The sequence below is a fragment of the Canis lupus genome, chromosome 28 (assembly GCF_011100685.1).
Source record: "Canis lupus familiaris isolate Mischka breed German Shepherd chromosome 28, alternate assembly UU_Cfam_GSD_1.0, whole genome shotgun sequence".
Classification (NCBI taxonomy): Eukaryota; Metazoa; Chordata; class Mammalia; order Carnivora; family Canidae; genus Canis; species Canis lupus.
Window position 1 is genome coordinate 1514956 of NC_049249.1, and position 24427 is coordinate 1539382.

Consider the following 24427-nt stretch of genomic DNA (forward strand, 5'->3'; position numbering starts at 1 on the left):
GAGGGGAGAAAAAAAACTCCATAGAATTAAAAAATAATAATAAAATAATTAAAATATCAACAAAACTTTCTAACCAAAAAAAAGCACAATGTATACAATTTTAACAACGTACCACTTATTTTAAAAAGCCCAAACAGTGCCACATCTCAGAGCTAAACAAGGACATAGTCACCCCTTCTCAACAGCCCCTCCATTTTTCCTGTCCATCCACCTTCTGGTCCCCACCCACTATCCCAATAGTCCCTGAAGACTGGTTTCCTTTTCACAACAAAGTTCAGGACCAGGTGCACAAGCCCTCCTCCATCGTAGCCTCTTAGCACTCACCACCCATGCCACTCACCCACACTTCACTTCAGCACATCTGACAGGGACCCTGCCCTCTCCTGACTTGCCCCCTTTCCTGGAGGTTGAAGCACAGGTTCCCAAGTTTACCTGACCTATCTGTGCCCAACTGTGTCTGTTACTCCATGCCAGAATGTTCCTTGACCTTCTGCCTCTCAATCCTCCTCTCTTTCATGTCCACTGCCATCACCTCATGGCTTGACCCTATTCCTTGGCTAGTCATAAACCCAAGATCTTATCCTTTAGCTATCCTTTTGCCACTCACTACATCTGCCTTGAGGACTTCCAAATGAAGAATGACTCAAACACCTGTCATCTCTGTTCCTTTATGCTAAGTGCTGCTGGAGAATATCACTCCTCTGGGCAGTGGCCTGCTCCTGGTCTCCAGGGGAATTTTCTATGTCCTCCTTGCTCAGTGCATGCTATAAACCCAGAATGGCTGTGACAACACTCCTCATTCTTCCCAAGCCACCCACGCACCTACTCACCTTCGTCTCTACCTCTACTTAAAAACAATCAAACGGGGACAGCTGGGTGTCTCAGTGGGTTAGATACCTGCCTTTGGCTCAGGTCATGATCCTGGGGTCCTGGGATCAGGCCGCAGGTACAGCTCCCTGCTCAGTGAGGAGTCTGCGTTTTTTTTTTCCCTCTCCCCTGACCCCCCCGCTCATGCACTCTCTCTCATACTGTCTCAAACAAATAAAAATCTTTAAAAACAAAGAGACAAAAATAAAAACAGAAACTGAAGCTATCAGTCATGATCCTCTAATTTTCACTCCGTAAAATTTATCCACTTTATCCACCTCACTTTGTTTCCCTTTATTTTCAAGGGAACATCTGACTCCCTGTTCTGGATCTAGGACAACCCTTGACTTTCATACCAGATCTGAAAACCCTCACTTCTTCCCCTCAACAGTGCTCCACCACCTTAGACTCTTCAAAAACTGATGGCGGAACTCCCTAAAAGGATTACATATAATTATCATCCCACATCCTTGGCTTTCAGCCTCTCCTGGTCCCAGCACAAGCCTGGAGGGCATGTCTGCTGAGAAAGTGCTATGGACAAGCTCAATAATGACTTCCTAGCAGCCAGCCACACTGAGCCCCTAGGCCTCATGATTCCACTTCCTCTACCCTACCACCTGCCTTTCTGCCTAGGCCTCCTGTCCTCCCAGCTAGCCCCTCCTGAAACCATATCCACAACACTGCAGCTTTTCTCTGCATGTTCTATGTATGCACCTTGGGCAACCTCATCCCTGCTCATAAGTTTCACACCTTCCCTGCTCAGAGGTCACAACTACATCCCCCCTACAACTCTCCTAAGAACCCAAGACCCATTTATAACTGCCTTTTGGGCAAACAGATGTGCCATGGGCACTTCAAATGAACCGAATAAAACACAACTATCTCTTCCATGCTCTGTCCTTTTAAAGCATCTGGCAGCAGATCCAACCCAGCATCTAAACAGGAAACCTGGGAAGCACCTGCCAGCCCCACTGCCCTCTGCAATTCAGGCTTACCCTCCCCTCCATGGACTCTGGAAGGACCAGCTAACTCATCCCTTTGTCTCTGTTATCCTTCCTCCCCCAATGCTTTCATATGCTGCTGGAGTAATCTTTTGAAAATATGAACCTGAGTATTTCTATCTCTTGATTTCTTAAATTTGTTTTAGTCTTTTAAATACAATGGCAAAAGAGAAAAGCCTTTCCTCTGTTAACCACAAGGTTAACTGAACTAATTATTCACCACATGCTTAGTGTCTGCAAATCACTGTTTCAGTTCTTACATAGCACTTTAAGGTGAGTAGGACAAAGTCCCACTCCCAAGCAGTTCTATCTAGTCAAGAGCCTAGTGGGATCTTACAACTTTTGTGTGTGGGTTTGCTGGGGGATGGGGTGGGTGGGTGCAGCAGGGTGGAGACCAAGGTAGAGGGAACATGACATGCTAATGGAAAAACAAGCGGCACATGTTTGGAAAACAGGAACTATTTCCAAGCCATTTACCTTGGCTGCTACATGGATTACAAAGAAGAGTCATTCTGGGACTCCATAGTGAAAATAAATTGGTGCAAATGAGCTAAATCAGGATTCTTGATGGGCAGAGGGATATGCAGGCAGGCCAGTAGAAAGATGAGCCTTGGAAAACTAATCCAGTAACACTGTGCAATACTGAATGGAGTGGAGAGTGCGAACGGCTGGGAAACCAGTCAGACACTGGCTGCGCTAATTTATGAGGATGTGGAGCAAAGAAATGAGAGCAGGAGTAAGGACAAATAAAACAGCACAATAAAAGATGAATCTGGAATCAGACATAGCAAGAGCACTGCAGCCCAAGACACTGATGGGAAAAGAAGACTGGTAAGGGGAATGTTAAGATCAAGGGTTTGGGGGTAGGGAGGTTGGGGACAGGGATACAAGCAGCCTTGGTGACACACCTCCAAGATCCTTTCTAGTCTCACCATTGAGAATCTACAATGTATTTACTTTTGAATGTTGCAAAGAGGGTGCAGTCATCAGTTGAGATAATAGAACACTAGGATAAGCTTTAAAAGGGTGTCCCTTTTACAGCTTAGGTTAGATGACATCACTCCTTGGCTCAGTATCTCCATGAAATGCCTCCTCACTCCCGGTAAAATCTGAAGTCTTCACCATGACCAGTAGGCCTTGGTGATCTAGCCGCCTTACTGACTTCTCCCTCCATGGGCTCTCATCCTTCTTCCTGCCCTCAGGCCACACTGCCTTCTCTGCTGGTCCTTAGAGGTACCAACAACCTTCCATTTCCATAGACCTGGAATACTCTTCTTCTGAAACCAACCATGATTCACTTCCTTTACCTTCTTTAGGCCTTTGCTCAAATGTCTGTTTATCAGAGAGACTTCTCATCATTCCTTATAAGAAGCCCACTTCCCCAAACCATGGCCCTACATGCCCACAGTCATCTCTTTATCAACTGATATATCCTCTTACCCTGCTCACTGATTCCTCCTCATATGTGTCTATGACTGTCTCTCCTCAAGAATGAATGTGAGATCCATGAGAGTAAGCAGTTGCACTGTTCACTACTATCTCCCATGAACATGACTGGTACCCAATTCATAACATGAATGAGTTGGAGGGTTTGAGGAAAATGGAGAAGTTCAAAAGTGCAGCTGCAGGGATCTCTGTGTTAATAAGAGAAAGATCAAAGCCTATAGACCAAGGAAGAGTCTTGCTGAGGGCAGATGCGACAGCAGGCTCACCTGCCACAGACAGGTATATATAGATATAAACCAGCTGCCCTATAGCACCAGCAACCACACCTGTTAGCCTCACCAATTCTGCATGTGAAAAGCACGTGTAAACAGACAGGTGCACCCATGCATTAGGATTGGTTTGATAATTCCTGGATTACAGACCTGTTCATTTTTATCTGGCAAAGAAAGGCTCATTTTGACATCTGACTTCATTCTCCGAAGCAGGTATGGATTTATGGTATCTCGTAAGACACATGCACATTTATAAGCAGTTTTAACCTTTAATAAGAGAAAAGGGCAAACAATTACTTATGTTTGATAGATGCATTTGTTCTTACCTCTCAATTGATTCCAAGGTTTAAGACAATTTTTCTAATGACCTATGGTTATACAAAATTGGCTGGGAATAGTTAGAAAATGGTTTGGAAAAATAAGAATAGGTTCCATATACTCCAGATGGTGGTATCTTTCATAAGATATCATCAGTAGAAAAAAAAACTTATTAACCAAAATGTATAACAAAAGAACTGGTAATTTTGTGCCCTATTCCTCCTCCATACTTTGCTTTAATAACAATTATGATTATGATTATACTGTTAGACCCTAAAGTAGAGATTTCTTTGGTTCTCGACTACCCTCTAGGGAAAAAACGGCTTTCAAATAAATCTGTTTATAATCTTGCATTCTCCAAAAGCTACAAAGGAACTGCTGCACTGCAAGACTGCAGATCAAAAGCTAACTCTAGGGGAAAGCTGCAGCCATGGGAGCAACCAGATAATAAGCAGGGATTACTGCCCACTGGGGACTTGGGAGAGTAAGTTCAAGAAAAGCCCTATGATCCCAGAAATGAAAGGTCACTCTACCCTGAGATGGAGCATATGGTTCTGTAATGGAGCATAGCCACATGAGATGGGTATTAACTGTACGCAGAAAAACAAAGACCCATAGCTCAGGAAACACTCCCTATGCAATTCACTTAAAGGCAAACAAAGAATTCAATAAATTATTGATACTTAAAAAAATCTAAATAGGCTTAACAACCTAGTAAATTAGTATTTAATGGAACAAGAAAAATTCCAACCAAAATCTAAATTTAACAAAGTTAGCTGCAAAATGAATGACAATAAAAAGAGCTTGACCATAACAAACAGAGAAAACTCTATGTTAAGAAATTAACATAGTAAAAAACATTTTAAAATAAAAAACAGGATTTACTTGGAATAGCAAAGAGTAACAAGTTCAATTAATCAACAACTTTTAGTTACAGGTAACCTAATAAATGTATTATTCAGACAAAACTACCCTTAAGATGATGATCATATTATGGTTGTAATATAGAGATGAAAAATTTCAAAATTTAACAAGACCTTACAGTCCTACCAAAGAAGCAAGTACACTGTTTAAATTCTTCCTAAAAATATATACAGTATGTTAAGGGAAGTCTCTACATCTCCACCTCTACCCACATTTCTCTCCCCCAGAAGCACGAGTGAGCTGGACAATAATGCTGGAAAACCAGGGCTGGGGTGATGAGTGGCCTGGCTGCCCCTTCTGACACTCTCTCCTGTCTGTACCTCTCTGGATCCTTCTGCCACTCCTCCCTGTTCCTGGCCCACTGTGGTGAACTCACAGAGGTCAGAGCTCATAGTGGCTAGGGATGTGACACCCAATGCTCCTTCAGAGGAAGAACTAAAACTCTGAAAAGAGCTGGGGTTGGGACAGTAAGGAAGACTAAACACCACCTTCAGCCTTGATGTCCAGCCACATTCTCAGTCCCTTTCCTAGGCAATCCTGTGCTTCGGGCAATAAAGCTGACCCTCTATTTACTTCCCATCTGCCTCGTTATCTCTCTGTGAGTACACAAAAGGTGGGGACCCAACTGTATTCCTCTTAACTATCACTCCCAGCTCCCCAGGGCCATGGAAACCTAGCTGAGCATGCCTGTCCTTCCTTCCTATTCCTGACAAGGCAGAGTGATAACCACTCCCCAGTTGTCCCTGTTCCAGAGCCGAGTGACCTTAGGCCAGTCACCAAACCACTGAGTCTCAATAACCTTGAGCAAGAAATGGGGAGGTTCTCTTCACTTCTAAACCTTAAGCTTAACACGCAAAGCCAAGAAGCAGGCCACATTCTTGGCAGTTACAGTTCTTCTCCCTTACCCTCCCTCAGCCTCATGTAGTCATCTCTTCCCTAGGAAGTCTTTCCTGACTCCCACAAGCTCTGATATTGGATATCTCCCCTGATCATAGTCCTCATTTCCCTGTACTATGATCATCCCACTAGGGGAGGAATGCTATTCAAGGGAAGGTTCTGATTGCCAGCCACCTCTCATCATTTTAGCCCCAGCCTGACATAATAAATATCTGCTGACTGACTATCTTCTTGGGATTCAGTAACTTATGGCAACCATGGACTTAAACAAAAAAACAAATATAAAAACAAGAGCTCTGTTATAACCTACAAAGGGAAAATGGGTAAGTACACAGACTTCTGAAACAAGGATGTCAGTGAAGAAAGATAACATGTTTGTAAGGTCTCCAAGTCTCTCACTAAAAATGATTTTAATTCCAAAGGAAGGGGTCAACTTTGAAATCTGGTAAATACCACCATTTAGAAATTTGGTAAATACCACCTTACCCAAATAACCAGACACCACTAACTATTACCACCAAGGAAGGAGAGGCCGACAGCTTATGCCTCCAGATGTGAAGCACTGAGAAAGACAAGTCACAGAGCATGGAAGACAAATCCAAAGCGAGGCACATCCTACAAAGTAAGAGGCCTGTAGTTTGGGAAGATCTGAAAGTCGTGAAAGGCAAAGCAAGAATATAGGAACTGCTGCAGATTAAAGGAGGACTAAAGAGACAGGGCAACTACCAGAACTCCTGGCAAACATGAATGCCTAGAGACTAGACCTTGGTGCTCAACTTCTTCCTGATTTGGATGTTTCTATGTGGTCAGGTAGGGTAATATCCTTGTTCTTAGGAAAGAACAAGGATACACACCGAAGGGCTGGGAGGAAAGGGACAGAATGTCTATAACCTGCTCTCCAATGATGCCCGAAAAACAGTCTAAATCTGTGTGCACATGCAAAGAATGAGGAAAGAAGAGGGAGGGAAGGGAAGATAAAGCCAATGCAGCAAATGTCAGCAAAGGCTAACACCTGGTGAATCTAGGGAAGAGTATGGGAGTTCTTTTTCTAATTCGTACAACTTTCTGTTAAGGTAAAACTAGTTCAAAATAAAAATTTCTCCAAGACTGGTATAAATGAAGGACAGTGGGAATTCAGTGGAGGAAGAGGCTTATATAAAAGTTAGTTACAAATCATTCTACCTCAAAATGTAAAAGCTTTTAAAATGCTTTTTGATAATCCCCTAATTTTAAAATTCTTTCATTAAATATTTGTAAACATGGAAATGTTTCTCTTGGTGGATGGCTTTATTTCTGACTTGGTCATGACCTGGCGGGCACAGGCCCTGCCTGGGGGCTATGCCCCTCACCAAGGCTGAGGCCTGCTTCCAAATGCCACAAACTGCCCTCAGGTCAGCCTCCTGATGTTCCTGTCTGTGACACAACTGCTTTCTGCCAGTCACCCAGGTCTAAAACCTCAGGACTCAGCTCTAACAAGCTCACCACTTCCACCCCACTTCCTTTATCTTATCAGCCCCCACATCTTGTTTGTTCTGCCAAAAAAGACCCCACTTGGAACTTTTTCTCTCTATCCTCTTTCTCAGAGCCACTACCCAAGTCTGGGTCCAGGTCTTCATCACCCTCACCCCTAACAATTCCTGCAGGTGTCTCAAAGCCAGCCTCTATCCCATCACCACCTGCAGCCTGAGTGACCCTCCGAGAGTAACCCTCTTCCAGCCTCCTGCTCAGCTGCCTTAGAGCCTCTGCCTCCCTTTCAAGGCCCCTGTTTCTGGCATCTGTACCTTCCCTGCTACCCTACAAGCATCTCTAGTGTAATCAGGCATGTTTCTTCACTGCCCGTGGCCACACAACATGGCTATGTTCACACTGCTGCCCTAATCTAGAATGCCCCGCTCTTCTTGACCTGTTTTCCCAGAATCAGGTGAAGGGACACAAGTGTTGCATTAAGTCCTCTCTGAACAACTCCATCTTCCCTAGCTTCTCCTTTTCTAAGTTTTTATACAATCTTTTAAGATTCACTAAATTATATAGTGTCCAGAACTGATTTATTCTTGTTTCATAATTTCTGACTGCTTTTGAATGCTACACATGATTTTTTTAAAACTCATCTGGAAAAATATGAGCTGTCCAGCAAAAATAATTTTGTGACATTGGGCAAATACCAGTTTACAAGTTTGGCAATTTCCTTTATATTATAAATGACCTGGCTACAAAGTATAGTATTTAGTAGGAACACTTTAAATATTAAAATGCCTAAAAGTGTTACCTGCCTAATACTTTACCTGTACTGGGGAGGCATTTGAATATCCCCCCATGGTGATGGGGACCGAGAACTGCTCCATGAACACGGGCAATGTGCCTAATTTTCCTGGGAAGATGAAGTCAAAGAGCGACCACAGCTCCCGGAGGTTATTTTGCATTGGTGAGCCAGACAAGATGATGCGATGAGGGGTACGGAACTATTTGGAGGAAAGAAAACACTTTTTTTTATTAAATTCACTTTTCAAGAGATGATCGCCATCCTTAACCCAAAATATTCCCATGCAATCTTGTTATTTAACACTTTTACATGTTGTTTTAGTCATCTCCAAAATGTAGACATTTTACATAGAAAAGACAAATAGGGAAGGATTTTTCTTGTTCAAACTGAATACTAGGATTCAGAGTTGGATTTGGTTACATTCTAACAATTGATCTCTAGAGAGACAGTCAGTAATGTGAACAATCAGAATTTGTAAAACCATGATTATGTACAAGAGTAAAGAACTTTCTGCATTAAGGCAAAACCTGCATTTCAAATTCCTTATGCAAAGGCACAAGAATCAGTAAATGTGTTACTAAAAGCAGAGTTTATTCTCAAGTATCATTTTCCACGTGGAAATCTCCCTTGTTATAAAAGGCCATACCTGTTTGCAAGCAAGGGTGACAGCAGCATTTGGATTTCGAATTTTGTGTCCCTCGTCCAAGATCACATAGTGCCAGTCATGCCTGCTAATGTCATCTTGCATCAGCCGAATGTAAGAGTAAGAAGTGATCAAAATGCCATGACAATGAGCAATATCTCGAATTAGTTTCTCCTAAAATCATGATAAAATAGTAAAGCCAGTTTTAAAGAAGTTCATTTAAATGAACTAAATGAGCAGAATTCTTTAAACGGCAATCTTTCAATGATGTAATCTAATGCATTTTTAAGATACGTATACAAACATAATACATAAAATTACAATTCTACACTATCAGCACTGGAAGCTCACTTTATGTTTCATTAATCTGTAACTGGTAAACACGGACTACAGTATCTACTATTAAAGGCAGGGGGAACCTCAAAAGAAAACCAGAAAAAGTTATAATATGTAAACACTTATCCAATATTTATCTTTCTAAAATAACCTCTGTGTCAATTCTTGTTAAACTTAAAATAACAAGATATATGGGAAGTGATTTTTTTTTTTTTTTTTTTAGATTTTTATTTATTTATTCATGAATCACACACAGAGTCAGAGACATAGAGGGAGAAGCAGGCTCCCTGTTTGGAACTCGAGCCTGGGTCTCCAGGACCACGCCCTGGGCTGAAGGCGGCACTAAACCACTGAGCCACGGGGGCTGCCTGGGAAGTGATTATTTTTAAACCAGAAAAGAAATGAGAGAAAAGCCAGGGAGACAAGAAAGACAAATCTGGGCACTCTATCGATGTGGCACTCTATCTATTAGGCACTCTCCTAATTCCAAGAGGAGAGAATAGAAAAAGATATAAAAGCAATTTTTTTTTTTTAAAGACAGAAAAAAGTTCTGAGGAGAAACAAGAGTGTATAGAGCAAAATGTAATGGAGTGTCAGGCAGAAACACTGAAAAGACACCAAGCCCTAGGCATATACCTACTAGAATTCCCAAAGTAAAGAAAATGCTGCAGCTTCTAGTCAGAACAAAACAGAAGAAGAAAAGATTCCCTTCCGAGGAAAAAGACTCCAGACGAGTTGGACATCTCTTCTATTACACTAAAATTGTCAGAAAGCAAAGAGAGAATCTTTCCATAATTCTAGGGAAAAAGCTTTGACCCTGGAGTTCTACACTGATCCAAACCAGCAATCATGCTTGAGAGAAAAAATAAATTCCACCTCCAGACAGGCAAAAAACAGAAAATAAACCAGCAAGAGATAGGCTAGGTACAGTACAGGGGTGTGGTCACTTAAAGAACACCATCCTTTTCCAAGGGCAGAAGAAAGTGTGTCTGGAACACAAAGCATGCTGCAGAACAGTAGACAGCAGAGCTCCCTGACTCAGAATGCTCATCACAGAGCACTCCCAGTAGCTCCCTGAAAAAGGACAGAGGTCCTTCTCACTGAGGAGGAAACTGTAATAATATACCAGGTCACAGAGCTGGTAAGGGATGGAGTCATGATCTGAATGTAGACAGGTAGCCAACTCCAAAGCTAGTCTTAACTAAATATTAGGCATCACTGCCTCATACTTAACAGTGAAAGAAAAAAGAAATTAAGGGAAAATTACATGTAATATGTACATAAGTTCTTAAAATAAATTATAGGTATCCTCTGCTTTTCCAAAGTTCAGTTAGGCCACTTCACTTTTACGGGAAGACCCACATTAGTATTTTTTTTTGCCAATCAAAAGAAAGCCAAAGAAGATTTACTTTTTTATGAAGGTAAAAGCAAAAATAGCGTTCAGTCTTTGTTTCGAAGAGAGCCATTACAGAGGCAGCACCCCCCCAGCATGAGAGTGGTGCCACCAAGCTTCTTCCCCAGGAACTACACTTGGCATCTGGGCAGCAAGCACTGCAGCTTTGAACTGGGTCTGTGAAGCATCTGCGCATTATCCTGATTTATTTTGTGCATGTTAACAAGATGTGCCCTAAGGTATCAGAAAAGCCTAAGAGAGATTATTATTTGGGTCTAGGAATGCTAAAAAACTTTTCCATATAAATTAACAGTAAGTACTTCTTTACTTGAAGCCATTTCAGTGTATGAAAGGTTTTATAGGAATGCTCTACTTTTGGATAGCAGGGAAACCTGTATTAAAACAGCAAGCAAATATTAAAACATTGTTTTAAATATTAATTAAACCATTAAGAATAAATCTAAAATATAAAAACAGATATACTTTTTAAGTGTCACTATAATTCCTGTTTAGTTTAACAAAACCTAGAGCAAGAACAGGAGAAAATAAAAGTGTACTTTTATTAAATCCCGCCCTGTCCAAGGGTAGAAAAGAGCACAGGTGACAGATACTGTCCACTTGCTTTATTTATTTATTTATTTATTTATTTATTCATTCATTCATTCATTCATTCATTCATTCATTCACGAGAGTCACAGAGAAAGAGAGGCAGAGACACAGGCAGAGGGACAAGCAGGTTCCATGCAGAGAGCCTGATGTGGGACTTGATCCTGGGTCTCCGGATCACACCCTGGGCCAAAGGCGGCGCTAAACTGCTGAGCCACTGAGGCTGTCCATGTTCGCTTTTTTAAAAACCAGAAAAAGAAAATGTGAACAACCCTGTGAAAGAGAAACAGGATGGATGACATTTGTGAAAGACAAGCCTGTCTACTGATCCATAGCTGCTACTTCAACGTAAATACGAGACAAGAAATAGACTGTAAAAAAAAAAAAAAAAAAAAAAAAGAGAGACTGTAGTATTATCAAAACCACTCTAGGGGAAAAAAGTAATAGAAAAATACAAAAAAAATCAAGAAAAGAGAAAATACAATAAACAGAAAATATGAGAGCTGGTTTCAGACTAAATGTACCAAGAGTCTCCACAATGATAGTGGGTTATTAGCAGCGTAACTTTCCAGTGGGTACACATGGCCAGACTCTTGGATCCAAACAAGACTGGCACTGAAAGGTGTAAATATGGGAATTAACCCAAGAAATGCGAACAGAAACAGGGCAGGACTAGAAATACAAATATCAGACAAGAGGAACTGAAGAGAAGAAAAGAGGAATATTTTATATATTAAATGAGATAACAGACACAGGAGGAGAAGCCATGCACCTTTACCTACCAACAAGCCCTGCAACAAACCAGGGGCGCAGAGCCCTCAGAGCTGTGCTAAGAAGCAAGACATCTACCGCCTGCCAGAGTGTGACAAACCAGTACAGAGAAAATAAGATTAAGGAAAACAAAAGGTCAAAAATTAAGATACAAATGGATGTGAGCACCACCATCCATGAGCTCCTTTTTTAATAGCTATCAGCAAAGTTTCACAGAGAATACTCATTCTTTACACACCACTGAGGCTAAAATCAAACTGAGTGATCAGTAAATGCAAACTGCTAAAAAAGGAAAATGAGAGAATAAGATAAAAACAAAATTTAGTGGACCATAAAAAAAAAAAAAACCACAAAGCTGGTAGAACTGAAAAAGCAAAAAACAAACCACCTCACTGCAAAAACCAAACCAAACACACAAACCTCTGTAAGCACAGAATCAGACATACAGCATGAGAATGTCAAAAAGAGCACAACCCAGATGTAGACAATACACAAATGTATATTCTCACAACTACCACCAGTGAGCCAAAAGCCTGAACATTTGGACAGAGGACAACTGTTAAAAAAATAAAGCACCAAAATGAACCCAAGAAAAATGAGACAAACTTATCAGACCAATTACTAAAGAATCAGACCAATTACTAAAGAAGATGGTATGCTCTTCTCACCAAAAGCCAACCAGACCCAAAGGGTTTCCTGAGCAATATAGGAATCCATTCTATTGTTTAAACTATTCGAAAATGCAGGAAAAGACAGGATGTATTTCACTTCATGACTATAAGGCTAGCAAAACCCTGTTTTCCAAAGTAACAGACGCAACACACTTACACATGTACTCCCTACTAGAGACCCATTACTAATAAAACCTAGCCATATATTATATCAACCTAATAAGGCTCATCACAGGAATATAAGAATAGCAAAATATCAGGAAACCTAATGCAATAATTCATATAATCATAATTATACAAATTTTATAAAATTCAACATCTTCAAAAGTGATTTTAATATGTTAATAAACTAGGATTGGAATATTTAATTCAACAGAGTATAAAAGGGTATGACAAGAGCCAAAAAAATTTTGAAAGAGAAGAACGAAGAGAGAAAAAAGACTTTCTCATGTCATACTACACTCAAAACTTCCAAGTTCATAAAACTGCTTTAGAGAACAACTATAGTACCTGGCAGGTATTAAAGGTTCAATGGAAGAGCTGTATTATTATTATTATGACTACTACTTCGCCATCCTCCTAGTCAGTTTTTAATATCTGCACTGTACTACACTGAGGAGCATACCTGATTAACCATTTCCCAACTCTGTACTTTATGGTGAATGCAGAGTAAAAACCTCAGGGCTCCCAGCTTTACAAACATATGTAGGTTTCTCCTGGGACTCCCTTCCCTCTGCTTCACCCTGACTACACTGTTACTCTACCACCACCAGCCCTGCCACAGCTACTAGTGCCCAAGAAGAAAAGCAAGTTGTCTCAAGATGCACTGCTCCACCTTGAACGCCTCATCCTGCAGGTCCCGTGACTTTCAGAAGCCAGAGCTGATGCTAATAGCTCCTCTGCATCTAAGTTTTCCATGGAGCCCGTGGACAGGCAGCCACCACAACTCTACCTTATTTTCTCCTCCAGGAACACAGTGGTTATTAGAAGACCCGAGAGGGCAGCAGACCAAAACCAAGAATGTCCGAGCCGAACTGTCCTCTAGGCCTGGAGCTCTATGCATGCACAGAGAGAAGAGGGGGATGAAAACAACTACAAATGCTTGGGGCTTCAAAACCAGCAGAGGTCAAATTACCATCCACATGTATAAAATGTCTACGGGGTGATAGCCAAGCCCTGCAAATGTAGGTCCACCTGCTCAGGACCCTGGAACTCCTGTAACTGCTGGATGTACAGACTCGCCATTGGCCATTCCCTGAAACCCCCCAAAGAATGCCATCCTGACCTGGATTCTGGATGTCACTTCACCACAGCTGAACAAACGAGATGCCAAACCTCACAAATACACACCACTGGCGCCAAATTCAACTTCTTTTCCATGTTTAAGGACTGAAGTTTACTTGGAAAATTCTGTAATGTTGAACCATTTCTACCATATTCAGACAGATGGAAGATGATGAATAAGAATCAAAAAGATACTTTTATAAGACTAAGAATTTTTTTTCAAGCATCTCTATTGAAAATTAACTTCCACTTAACAGCCACTGGGCAAAAACACCGTCTAAGACTTTGTTTTCACCTGATTCAATCTCAGAATTCTGTAACTGCCTAGACTAGTTTCAATAATGGTGAATTGTTGATTATGGACATCTCTATCCAAATACTTAAGACAAATCATCTCGGGCGGTTTCAAATTAAAAGCTTGTAAAATATGTAACCTCTCCTAGTTTTTGCAATTAATAGGGTACATCTGCAATTAGCCTGACTTACTGAATGCAGTGCTGTTGTCATTAAAAGATGTCTGTGAAAGTGCTGCTGTTATTATGGGGGCTCAGGAGACCAATCCCTCCTAGAGGGCAAACAGTGGACTGGTAGAAAACAACAGCCATAAATCACACTGTCAGGCAGCAGGGAGAGTGGAGAGGAGCACAGGCACATGAAGGCCATTCACGGTAAACACAGCACGGCAGCTTCCCAGGCAGGATTTACTGCACCTGTAATTAATTAAAATTTCCTTCAAGCTAAATCTTTAATAAACAAGGATTTGTGCTGACAATGAAGAAAAAAAGGGCTCCAGCAACATAATTTTACAATATACCTCACAGAACAAACATAACATCTATCATTTCTTGTATCAGGTGTATACACCGTCTCTGAAGTTAATAGGAATTATATCACTTTGTGTTATAATTTGTGTACTTGGAACGGGTCTGAAATATTTAGGATGCTTGAGGGACCATGTGGCCCTTTTCTACTTTTATTTGTTATGTTTTTACCTGACTCCCTTCCAGCTCTTTAAAAAGCCAAGTCCTTTGACTCTAGTGTTCTAGAAAACAGGTCTTTTTAAAGAACTCATAATGGCAGTTTCATCAAGCAGCCATGTTTTCCTGTGTTTTTTTTCTTTAATCACACCTTGTGTTTCACAAAAAGAATTTTAACACGCTATTTCATTGTTTCCACCTGGGGCCAAATGCATCTGACTGTGAGAAAAAAGGTCTAGACGTAAATGCCAACGAACATATTTGATAAAGCAAGTGTGAACCTTTGACCTAGAAAGTATTTATATTGAATGAGTCAGAAATACCAGAGCATCCTTTCTTTTGCCTACTGAGAATAGGTCTACAGCATTCTTTGTTGCTAACAGTAGGAACTACCTGAGTAAATGTTACATGCCAAGGACGACAATACACTTCTCATGTATACCTATTACCCCAACAATTAACAAAACTACCAAAAAATACTCATTTTTTAGGAGATCAAACTAGATTCACAGAAGCTAAGTGACTTGCCCAAGGTCACAAAGCTGTAAAATGGCAAATCCAAGATTCAAACCCTGGTCTGGTAATGACAAAACCTATGCTTTGGAACCTTTAAGCTATTGTTGTATTTCCACTCATGCCTCTAAATGCCCCAAGTTTGTCAAAATGAGATAAAACTCTTTGAATTACCAAAAATATTCCACAGAATTACTGTATCTGTACGATACAGCAAGAAAAGGTGGGAGAGACAAAGTGAAAACTGTTTCAGAATATAAGCAAGAAATTTCTCATTAAAACTTCTAACAAAGTGTCCTTAATAATTAAATAAACTTCGTAACAGTGCTAAAGATGCCACCATCCACTGTGAGTTATGGGATAAGTATCACAAAACTGCCTTTTATTATCTTTACAAATATTTTCTCTCCCCAAGAAAATGGTTAGCTTTTCAAGGTCAGTTAAAAACATCACATCCATTTTTTCGGAGACTTAACAGCCTCAAATGCAATGTCATGTTTATGGTTACTCAACAAATGTGTGTTAATCAATTCATGTAGCAAATTTCTCTATGTTATAAAAAAGGGATCACAAAACATAATGAGAAAAGGAAAATCTTAGATTCCCATGAAATGAGATTTCAATTGACCATTAAGAGGAGATCCAGAAGACTGAAAATGTCTTTATCTGACTTGATTGTTTGGGTTGAAAAAACTAGCCACATATATTTCTGCATGGTCACTGGGTTTGCATTTGGTAATTCTAAATTATGCTGTCAATCAAAGAGTATTAACAAAGATAATACAGGGTCACATGCGAGAGAGGTGGGAAGCTAAAAGGCAACACAAGGAAGAAGAATGACAGATGTGTTCCATTAAGAAATTGATCATCTGATGTCTGTGCTCTAAGTGAAGATTTTTTTAATTTTCAAAATTATATGTCATATCAGCTATGACAAAGACAATCTATTTGAATAAGCAGAACAACTCTTGAATTACTTTCAAGTTTTCTTTAAGATTTTGTTTGTTTATTTATTTATTTATTTATTGAGAGAGAGAGAGAGAGCATGCACGCACAAGCAGGAAGGAGGGGCAGAGGGAGACGTAGACTCCTCCCCAATGAGCTGGAAGCCAGACATGGGATGGGGCTTGATCCCAGGACCCCGAGATTGTGACCAAGCTGAAGGCAAATGCTCAATCAACTAAGCCAGCCAAGCACTGTACTTTTCAGTTTTCTAAAGAGAAATTCGCTTCCATATTTGCCCTAGCACTGAATGTCCCCTATGCCAGAGCACCATTATCTGGACAGGCTAGTGGACACAGAAAGCTCCCCCATGAAGAAAAAGAATCTTAGCTGATAAGAAAAAAAAGGAAGTCAGAAATTAGATGCTGGCTTAGGGACCAGCACTGACAGAATGTTTGAACTACGATTAAAAAACAAACTCTACTGCAATCTAACACATTATCTGCAAATCAACAGGTACGCATGGGGTGGTGAAGAAGATCTTCACGAATAAATATTAAAAGAAAGGAGCAAAGGTATTTGAATCCAGCAGCTAGAGTTCTGATCTTGGAAGTGTTACTAACAAGGTCTGTGCAAAGGGTTTAATGTATTTTCAATGTGTCCTCAATACAAATAATAAACAGATACTAACAATAATAAATAATAAACTATGTTTCTAAGTCAAGAGTATGGTTTGTAAGATGCAAACAAATATCTTTTTGGTTGTTTGCATAACAACTTACAACTTTAGAGATCTGGGATACTTTATAATGGAAAAGAAATGGTAGAGTTAAGGGTCAAAGGAAGAACACAAGTCTACTGCTTTTTCCTCAAAAGTTAAATAAGAAACAAGTTAAGGCCCTTGGTAAATGGTAAAGCACCAGAAAAATTATGAACAATCACATGTATGCATGTGTTTGCATGTGCAAAACCACCTCAGAAGATGGAATCACTGCAAACAAAAGTAAAGTATCTATTCTCTAAAGTTCTGCCCTCCAAACAAGGAAGCAAGTCTCACCAACAGAGATATTTCATTTACATGAAGATAGTTCTCAGGTTATAATGAAAGAGGAAATGCAGATAAGCTATGATAAAGGTGCAAGTGAGTATACACCCTTCAGTAACCCCAAAGAAAATAAAAGGATAAAGAGGAACATACGGAAAATATGCCTTTTCTTTTTTCTTTTTTCTTTTTTATTTTTTGAAAATATGCCTTTTAAAGAGAAACATCCACTAATGAATCCTGCAGGATTTTGTAATACAAAACACCAAGAAATGTCAAGAGAGATGGAAGTGAATGAAGGCAACAACTACGTTTTATACGGGTGACAAAAAGATAGTTATGACAACTTAGTTTGACTAGAATAACAATCTAAATGGTTATCTTCATGCTGTTAAAGATCACTGTTTTGTTTTGATCATGGCATTAACCCTCCTTCATTAATTATTTTAACTCAGTTTTCCATTTATCATTTAAAATTAGGGCAAAGTCAGTTGGTTTTAACAGCAGCTAGTATAGCAAGATTCCATCTCACCAAAACTGAGCTACCAAATTGTATATACTCCTGATTCACTTCTGTCAAAAGCTCCACTTACTCATGATCCTGAACAAAATAGGAGTTTGGAGGAAAGGGGTACTGGGCAAAACTGAAGAGACAATGGATTTTAGGGGCTCACATGTGTCTAACTCTGTGAGGCAAATACTCAGCTGCTCTTTTGGGTGCACTGCTCTCCTGGGGGTACAGAAGAGTTCACTCAAAAGCTACAAAGACTTGAGAAAGAAAGAACTCATAACAAACTGCCACTTCGTGTCAATAAAGTAACCTGCAAACCCAAGGTGAAGATGTGTAATTAGTTGCTACTCAGCAAATGCTTATGGAGCACTTTACACTACTTACAGTCTAGATGGTCAGAGCTGAGAACTAAAAAAGCATAATACAAGCTCTCTATGCTACCCATTTGAGCACAAATAAACTTTAATAATGGGACTAAAACTACAAATGAGTGAAGAAACTCAACTCTCAAAATACAGTGATTATGCTTACATGTTAGCTAAGGATTCAGAGAACACAAAACAATTTAACTAAAAAGCAACAACACAAATTAGGAAATTCTCAAAAGGGCCGGTTATTCTTTGTTCATTAAAAATATGCTGAAAAGCATGTTAACAAATGCATTTGCCAATGAGGAGTTATTACATTACACTTTCTTAAAACTGGAAAGCCACTAAAAGCCCGAATCCCACTAGCTAACTGTTAAATAAGCCTCCCGTGTATGGTCCCAATCATGCTATCAGGCTTGTGGTGACCTGTCAGTGCCCAGTTGTGTTTTGCTGGACAACAAACATGTCTTAACAACACTATGAACAATTAGAATGATAAAGCCTATATTCATAATTGTTTTGAAAATACAGAGCTCTAAATTAAACCAGTAACAGTAAGTAAATGCACAAAAGAAATACAGGAACATACATTTGAGAAATATATGGATCAAAGGAAAAACAAATATGTAAAAGAAGTTTAAAACCAAGCAAACTAACTGGTACTGAAGTATTGTAGTGTCACCTTTTTCTGTGTATAGGAGCCAGTTTCATGTAGAATTGCCACTCTGAACGGAGGCCACCAGGTGTGAAATTCCTTCACCCACTGATGCATCACTGTCGTTGGACAGACAATTATAGTCGGACCCAATCCCTTGAACCTGCACCCAAAACATCCAAGAAGAAAACACAACCATGAATGACAGCGTATGGATGATTAACCACCAAAGACAAAAAAGGAAACAAATAGGTAACAGTTTTAAAAAGAAGAGCTGAGCTATAGAAATTCATTGATATTTTCTTTAAAGAAAAAGCTAGGGATCCCTGGGTGGCGCAGCGGTTTAGCGCCTGCCTTTGGCCCAGGGCGCGATCCTGGAGACCCGGGATCGAATCCCACATCGGGCTCCCGGTGCATGGAGCCTGTTTCTCCCTCTGCCTGTGTCTCTGCCTCTCTCGCTCTCTCTGTGTGACTATCATAAATAAATTAAAAAAAAAATTTAAAAATAAAAAAAAATAAAAAAAAAAAATAAAGAAAAAGCTAGTGAGATTAACACCTAGTAAGTGAAATCTAGAATTAAGTAAAAAAATAAATAAGTAAAACAAAAATTACGTAACAAAAATACTTTCCTTTCCTCTTCTATTTCAGGTGAGAGGAGATGTTATGTATCTCTTCAAACACAAGAGAATCTTACAAGTTTTTGCCCACAAGATTTCAGTCAAACTCCCAGCCCTGGGAAGAAATGCTGCAGTGGTCAGGGGTTGAAGGGTTGGCATGCCCATGGCAACATGGATACCAGTAGATGCCAACAACACCTACAATCCGTCTCCTGACCATTGCGGTCTGCTTTCATAATACTGTGCTGCTCACTTCTCCATGTGATAAACACTCAAATGGAGGGCCATGACAGGGACCACTTCCCCTAGAAAGCCCATGCCAAGAGTGCAGCTGCACTGTTCTTGGGGAAAGCAGCAGAGCACGACAGGAGCACAAAGCACTACCCAGCGAGAACCTTAACAGCACTCCCAAAGACACATTTATATACCGGGATACCCACTGGAGCATCATCTGCACTGTGGAAAACATGGGCGCTACCTAAACATCCATCAAGACAAGGGATGAACAAACCATTCCATTTCTTTAATTCGGCACAAGCTAGTCATTAGGAGCACTGCCTGGGTCTGAACTCCAGCTCTGCACACATTAACTGCATGATCTTGGGCACAGGTTAAGTAAAACCTTTCTGAACCTCAGTTTCTTAATTTTGAAAGAGGAGTAATAATAGTACTGATCACATAGGGTTAAATGAAGATTTATTCAGTTAATACCTGTAAAGTGCTCAGAAGAGTGCCATACCAACAAATATTACAAGGGCTTGTTAAGTAAGATAGAATAACACAGAACCATTAAAGTCACATGAAGAATATTTAAAAACCTTGAAAAATGCTCATAAGAAGTCTTTTAAAAAACAAAATGACTTATGCATTCACTCCAACTCACTTTCACATAGAGAGCCAGTAGATTGGTTGTGGTGGCCACTTCATCAACATTCATCTCTCCCTCTCTCCTTCCTAACAGAACCATGATTTTGTGCGGGTGTCCCCTCTTGCTTCCCATACATATACTTGATGGGACTCTGACCATTGTGTGGCTGTGGCAAGACAGGAGAAGCAGGAACCCAGGTTCATGCACAGCTGTCAGCACACAGTACCGCTCAGCGTTGCTTACACTTCCACTCAGGGCCTGGTAAGACTGGTATGCTCAGTGTAAGGAAGGATTTCCATTCTAGGCTGGGGGCGGGTTTTCTCTTTCAGTCTCTCCTACCACATATGAACAAGGAAATATAGCCCAGCACCTGCTGGGCAGATGGGCTACAGGGCAAGGAGATCTTATGACTACAAGGAACACTGACCTTAGGAGAAAACTGAAGTCGCTGGGTCCCTGACGACATCACTGAGCTGCGGATCACACTGTGTCTACTGCCCACCTCCTCTGTATTCCTAGGTGTATCACGTATATTGTGAACATGACTCAAAGTAAGTTTTGCCTACTTGCAGCCCAAATATCTTGATACATTGCACACCAGGGTACTGACTGAATGTGTACCACCCTGCCCTCCTTCCCCCCATTACAGTGGAACAAGTATCCCTTTTCTCGTCTAACTTTTGCCTATGCCTAGGAGTCCACACCCTACGACATCAAGGCTCTCACTACCGTGTCTACTTCCTCCTCCGTCCTGCTGGGAATCGGGTGCCAGTTGGTGCACAAAATGAAAATCAAGCCAAAGTCAAACTATGGGAATCTCTTCAGCACTAGACTCACACTCAGCTCGCGCTCCAGGAGGCAGCTTGGAGCCAAGGCTGACTAAGGATGTTGAGGCCACATAGCTTACCTGTCACTCATTCTGAGGCAGAATCACAGCCACTCTTCCTCCCTCCCTCACGTTTTTCTGCCCAACAACAATGCTGAATATCTGAAGCTAGATGTACACTGCACATACTTCCCTTATGCTATCTCATTAATTCCCATAGTTGTAATTACTCCCTCTACACTGATGACACCAAATCTAGGTCTTCAGTCCATATTTCTTTCCTGAACTCCAAAGTATCACATGCATGGATATCTAATTGCTGGCTGGTCTCTCCACTTAAATGCTCCCACAGCACCACACATCATCCTCCCCCACCTTGTCCTCCTCCCATGTTTACAAATCCAATGGAAAGAACTGTCACCCACTATCCAGGTGCCCAAATTAGAAATCCATGCTTCATCACTGATCTGTCCCTCTTGTTCTCTACCATACCCAACCTACAGTGAGTTCATGTCATGTCTACCTCCTCTGAAAGGCACCCTGGCTCTCCATCTACACTGTTGATACTCCAGTTTTGGCCACTATCACCTCACCAAAGTTGCTGCACTTTTTAGCAGAGACATTTCAAAAAAGCAAAATCTGAATATCTCATCCCTTTGCTTGAAAGACTTTAACATTTGCCCACTGCTCTTGAATAATCTACACACCTTAAGCTGGCCTAGAAGACCATAAGGACTGCCCTCTGCTCACCTCCTCAGCCTCATCTCTTTCACTGCCCCCACTCCAGCATCAGCCTTTGTGGTTCGGCACTCCACCTGCCAGCACTATCTTCAGTTCCTACAAAGTGCACGTTCCTCTGATCTCTCCATATCCCCCTTGTCCCTTCTTACCCTCTTTTTTTTTTTTTTAAGATTTTATTTATTTATTCATGAGAGACACAGAAAGAGAGAGAGGCAGAGACACAGGCAGAGGGAGAAGCAGGCTCCATGCAGGGAGCCTGATGTGGGACTCGATCCTGGGACTCCAGGATCACGCCTTGGGCCAAAGGCAGGCACTACACTGCCGAACCACCCAGGCATTCCCCTTCTTACCCTCTTATCCTAGCTGCCATCTACCTGTGCTTTAGCTCTGGACTTCTTTTACAGTCTTCCTTTATCTCCCCAGATGGGTAATGATCCTTCCTTGGTATAGCAATCCTAGTTAGGACCCCATACTAACCCTACCATAACATGTTATTATTTATATTGTAATAGATCCCTCCTAAGCTCCTTGAAGATAGGCCTCTTCTTCAAACGCCTAGCACAGGATGTAATTAATGAATATTGGCTTCATTAAATGAAAACATTTTCTTAAAGGTTAGAAAATATACTGAAATGTTAAAAGAGATTATTTCCAAGTTAGGGAATATGGGTAAATTTCTCTTCTTGATATAGCTCAGTAAATAATTTCTGAGCTTGAAAAAAAAATTTTGTAAGTTAGAGTAAATCACAGTGCTTGAAATATTAAAAATAATCTGCTGCACAACTCAAAACTATCTGTAGTTCTAATATAGAAACAAGCCATAACTGAAAGGCTCACCCTTATATTCCAAAGTGAGAAAATGCCTCCACCCACTTCTAAATCCTCTTACTCTTCAGCTACAGCTACTGCCCCTGCCCCTTTGCGTCCACACTAAGGGTTCAAGAAGTAGAGGCTGCAACAGACTTTGACACTTCCCAAAGAATTCCCAAGCCAGGCTCTGTTCCTCACTAAGGGCAGGTCCCATGCAGGCATCCCCTCAAGCTCCCTGGGGAGAGCATGACTCTGTTCTGGCCCCTTCCATAACAATATTCATTTCTAAAAGGATTAAATGTACCAGCTTCTTTATATCCTCCACGTCCCCAAGAGTTACTATCAATATGCACTTAGCAGGGATTAGGAAACAACCAATCAAAACCTGTTTAAAATATTTACAAAGTCACTTTCAAGTAAGCATAAATATATACACACGCTTTACTCAGTTATATAGCATTTTTTTTCCTTTTTATCACATGCTTTCTGCAAACGGCTATACGGATGACTCACGTTTTGTCATTTAGGGCCAATATTTTATTCTAACTGAACATCTATCTGGCATTATGATGGCCTTTCGTTTCTGCCATTCTCCCTCTATTAGAAGACTATGGAGGTTTTCACACTGAGTAGAAATCCAGGAGCAGACCTAGATTGCTCCTGAACCACAGGAAGGGCAATCAAATCCATTAACAGTCACATCAACTGAACCACCCTTTTCTAACCCTCAAAACCAGTGAGATGAGCATAAGAAATGGCTAAATGTACTAGAGTGATTAGCATCAATTACCAAACTGGCTAAAATTCCTTTCATCTTTGATTATCATTGATTATCTAACAAGTTCAGGACAAGCCCATAGTTCTAATGGTCAAATACTTCAATTTACAGGATGGAAATCTGCTATCCACAGGCTAGAAGTTAGCAGGATTTAAAAGGAAAATATTTACCTTTAAAAGTTCATTAACTTTTGCAAGCCATTTATTTGTAACCAGGAATTTACCAAATGATATCCAAGACTTTAAAGTATTAACTGCAGTCTGAAAGGTCAATAATTTATTTCGTCGTCATTAAATTCAGAGGACCTATCAATATAATATGAATGGCCAGGGGAAGGGAGGATAGTACACACAGAATGAACTAGGAGCACAACGACCAGTGTAAATTTTTACAGTTGCATGTAATAAGCTTCTCCCTCTTTTAAAAACAAACACACATGTGAAAACATGAAAAAGCAAAACTGAAAAAACCTCTGTACCATGAAATTTCTTCTTGGTATCCCAGAGACTTACACTGTTTCAGTCATCATGGACCATAAAATTGAATCCCAAAGACCATCTCAAGTTAGGGCCCCCCAATCTACAGCTTGAAGAGGTTCAGAGAAAATGTAAATAGCCAAAATGAGCGACTCCTAGAGAACTTCATTTGACCATCTATTTTTCTTTAGAATATAAACACAGAGAAGAACTCCAAGCTCATCTAGTTGCAGAGGTGGACATGTTATAAAAATGTGAGAAAAACATGACACAATTTGCTCTGGCACGTGGAAGTGGAGGGGACCAAGCTCCCCAGCACACCTTTGTTCATAAAGAGCCCGGCTGTTTGGCTGACACAGAAATGCATTCTGGGATGCCATATTTCTACCAATACTATTTTAATAAAAACAATCTGGGCTATAGTCCAACATGCCACACTATTTCATTATGGAAAAGAGGATATGAGCTTTGATAGTTAATTGATTACAGCTGCTGCTCATTATTAGCCCTGCCTTCACTCCTAGTAGGATTGCTACCACTCTGGAGAGCATGTTTTAATTTTTAGATCAAAACTACACTGCAGGGATGACTTGAGTTTCGTAGACCCAGAGTAT

The 24427-nt window shown here is 40.5% G+C and overlaps 1 protein-coding gene across 1 annotated transcript in view; it reads right to left on the bottom strand.

Moving 5' to 3' along the window:
* The window catches only part of ERCC6 (ERCC excision repair 6, chromatin remodeling factor), a 73886-nt gene that overhangs the window by 12926 nt on the left and 36533 nt on the right, over nucleotides 1–24427 (bottom strand). Inside the window, exons 8-11 of the mRNA XM_038578050.1 lie at nucleotides 18725–18860; nucleotides 8632–8802; nucleotides 8008–8184; nucleotides 3737–3853 (exon numbers count right to left, since the gene is read on the bottom strand). Coding sequence (XP_038433978.1) covers nucleotides 3737–3853; nucleotides 8008–8184; nucleotides 8632–8802; nucleotides 18725–18860 — 601 coding nt within the window. The remainder of the gene's footprint in view (nucleotides 1–3736; nucleotides 3854–8007; nucleotides 8185–8631; nucleotides 8803–18724; nucleotides 18861–24427) is intronic.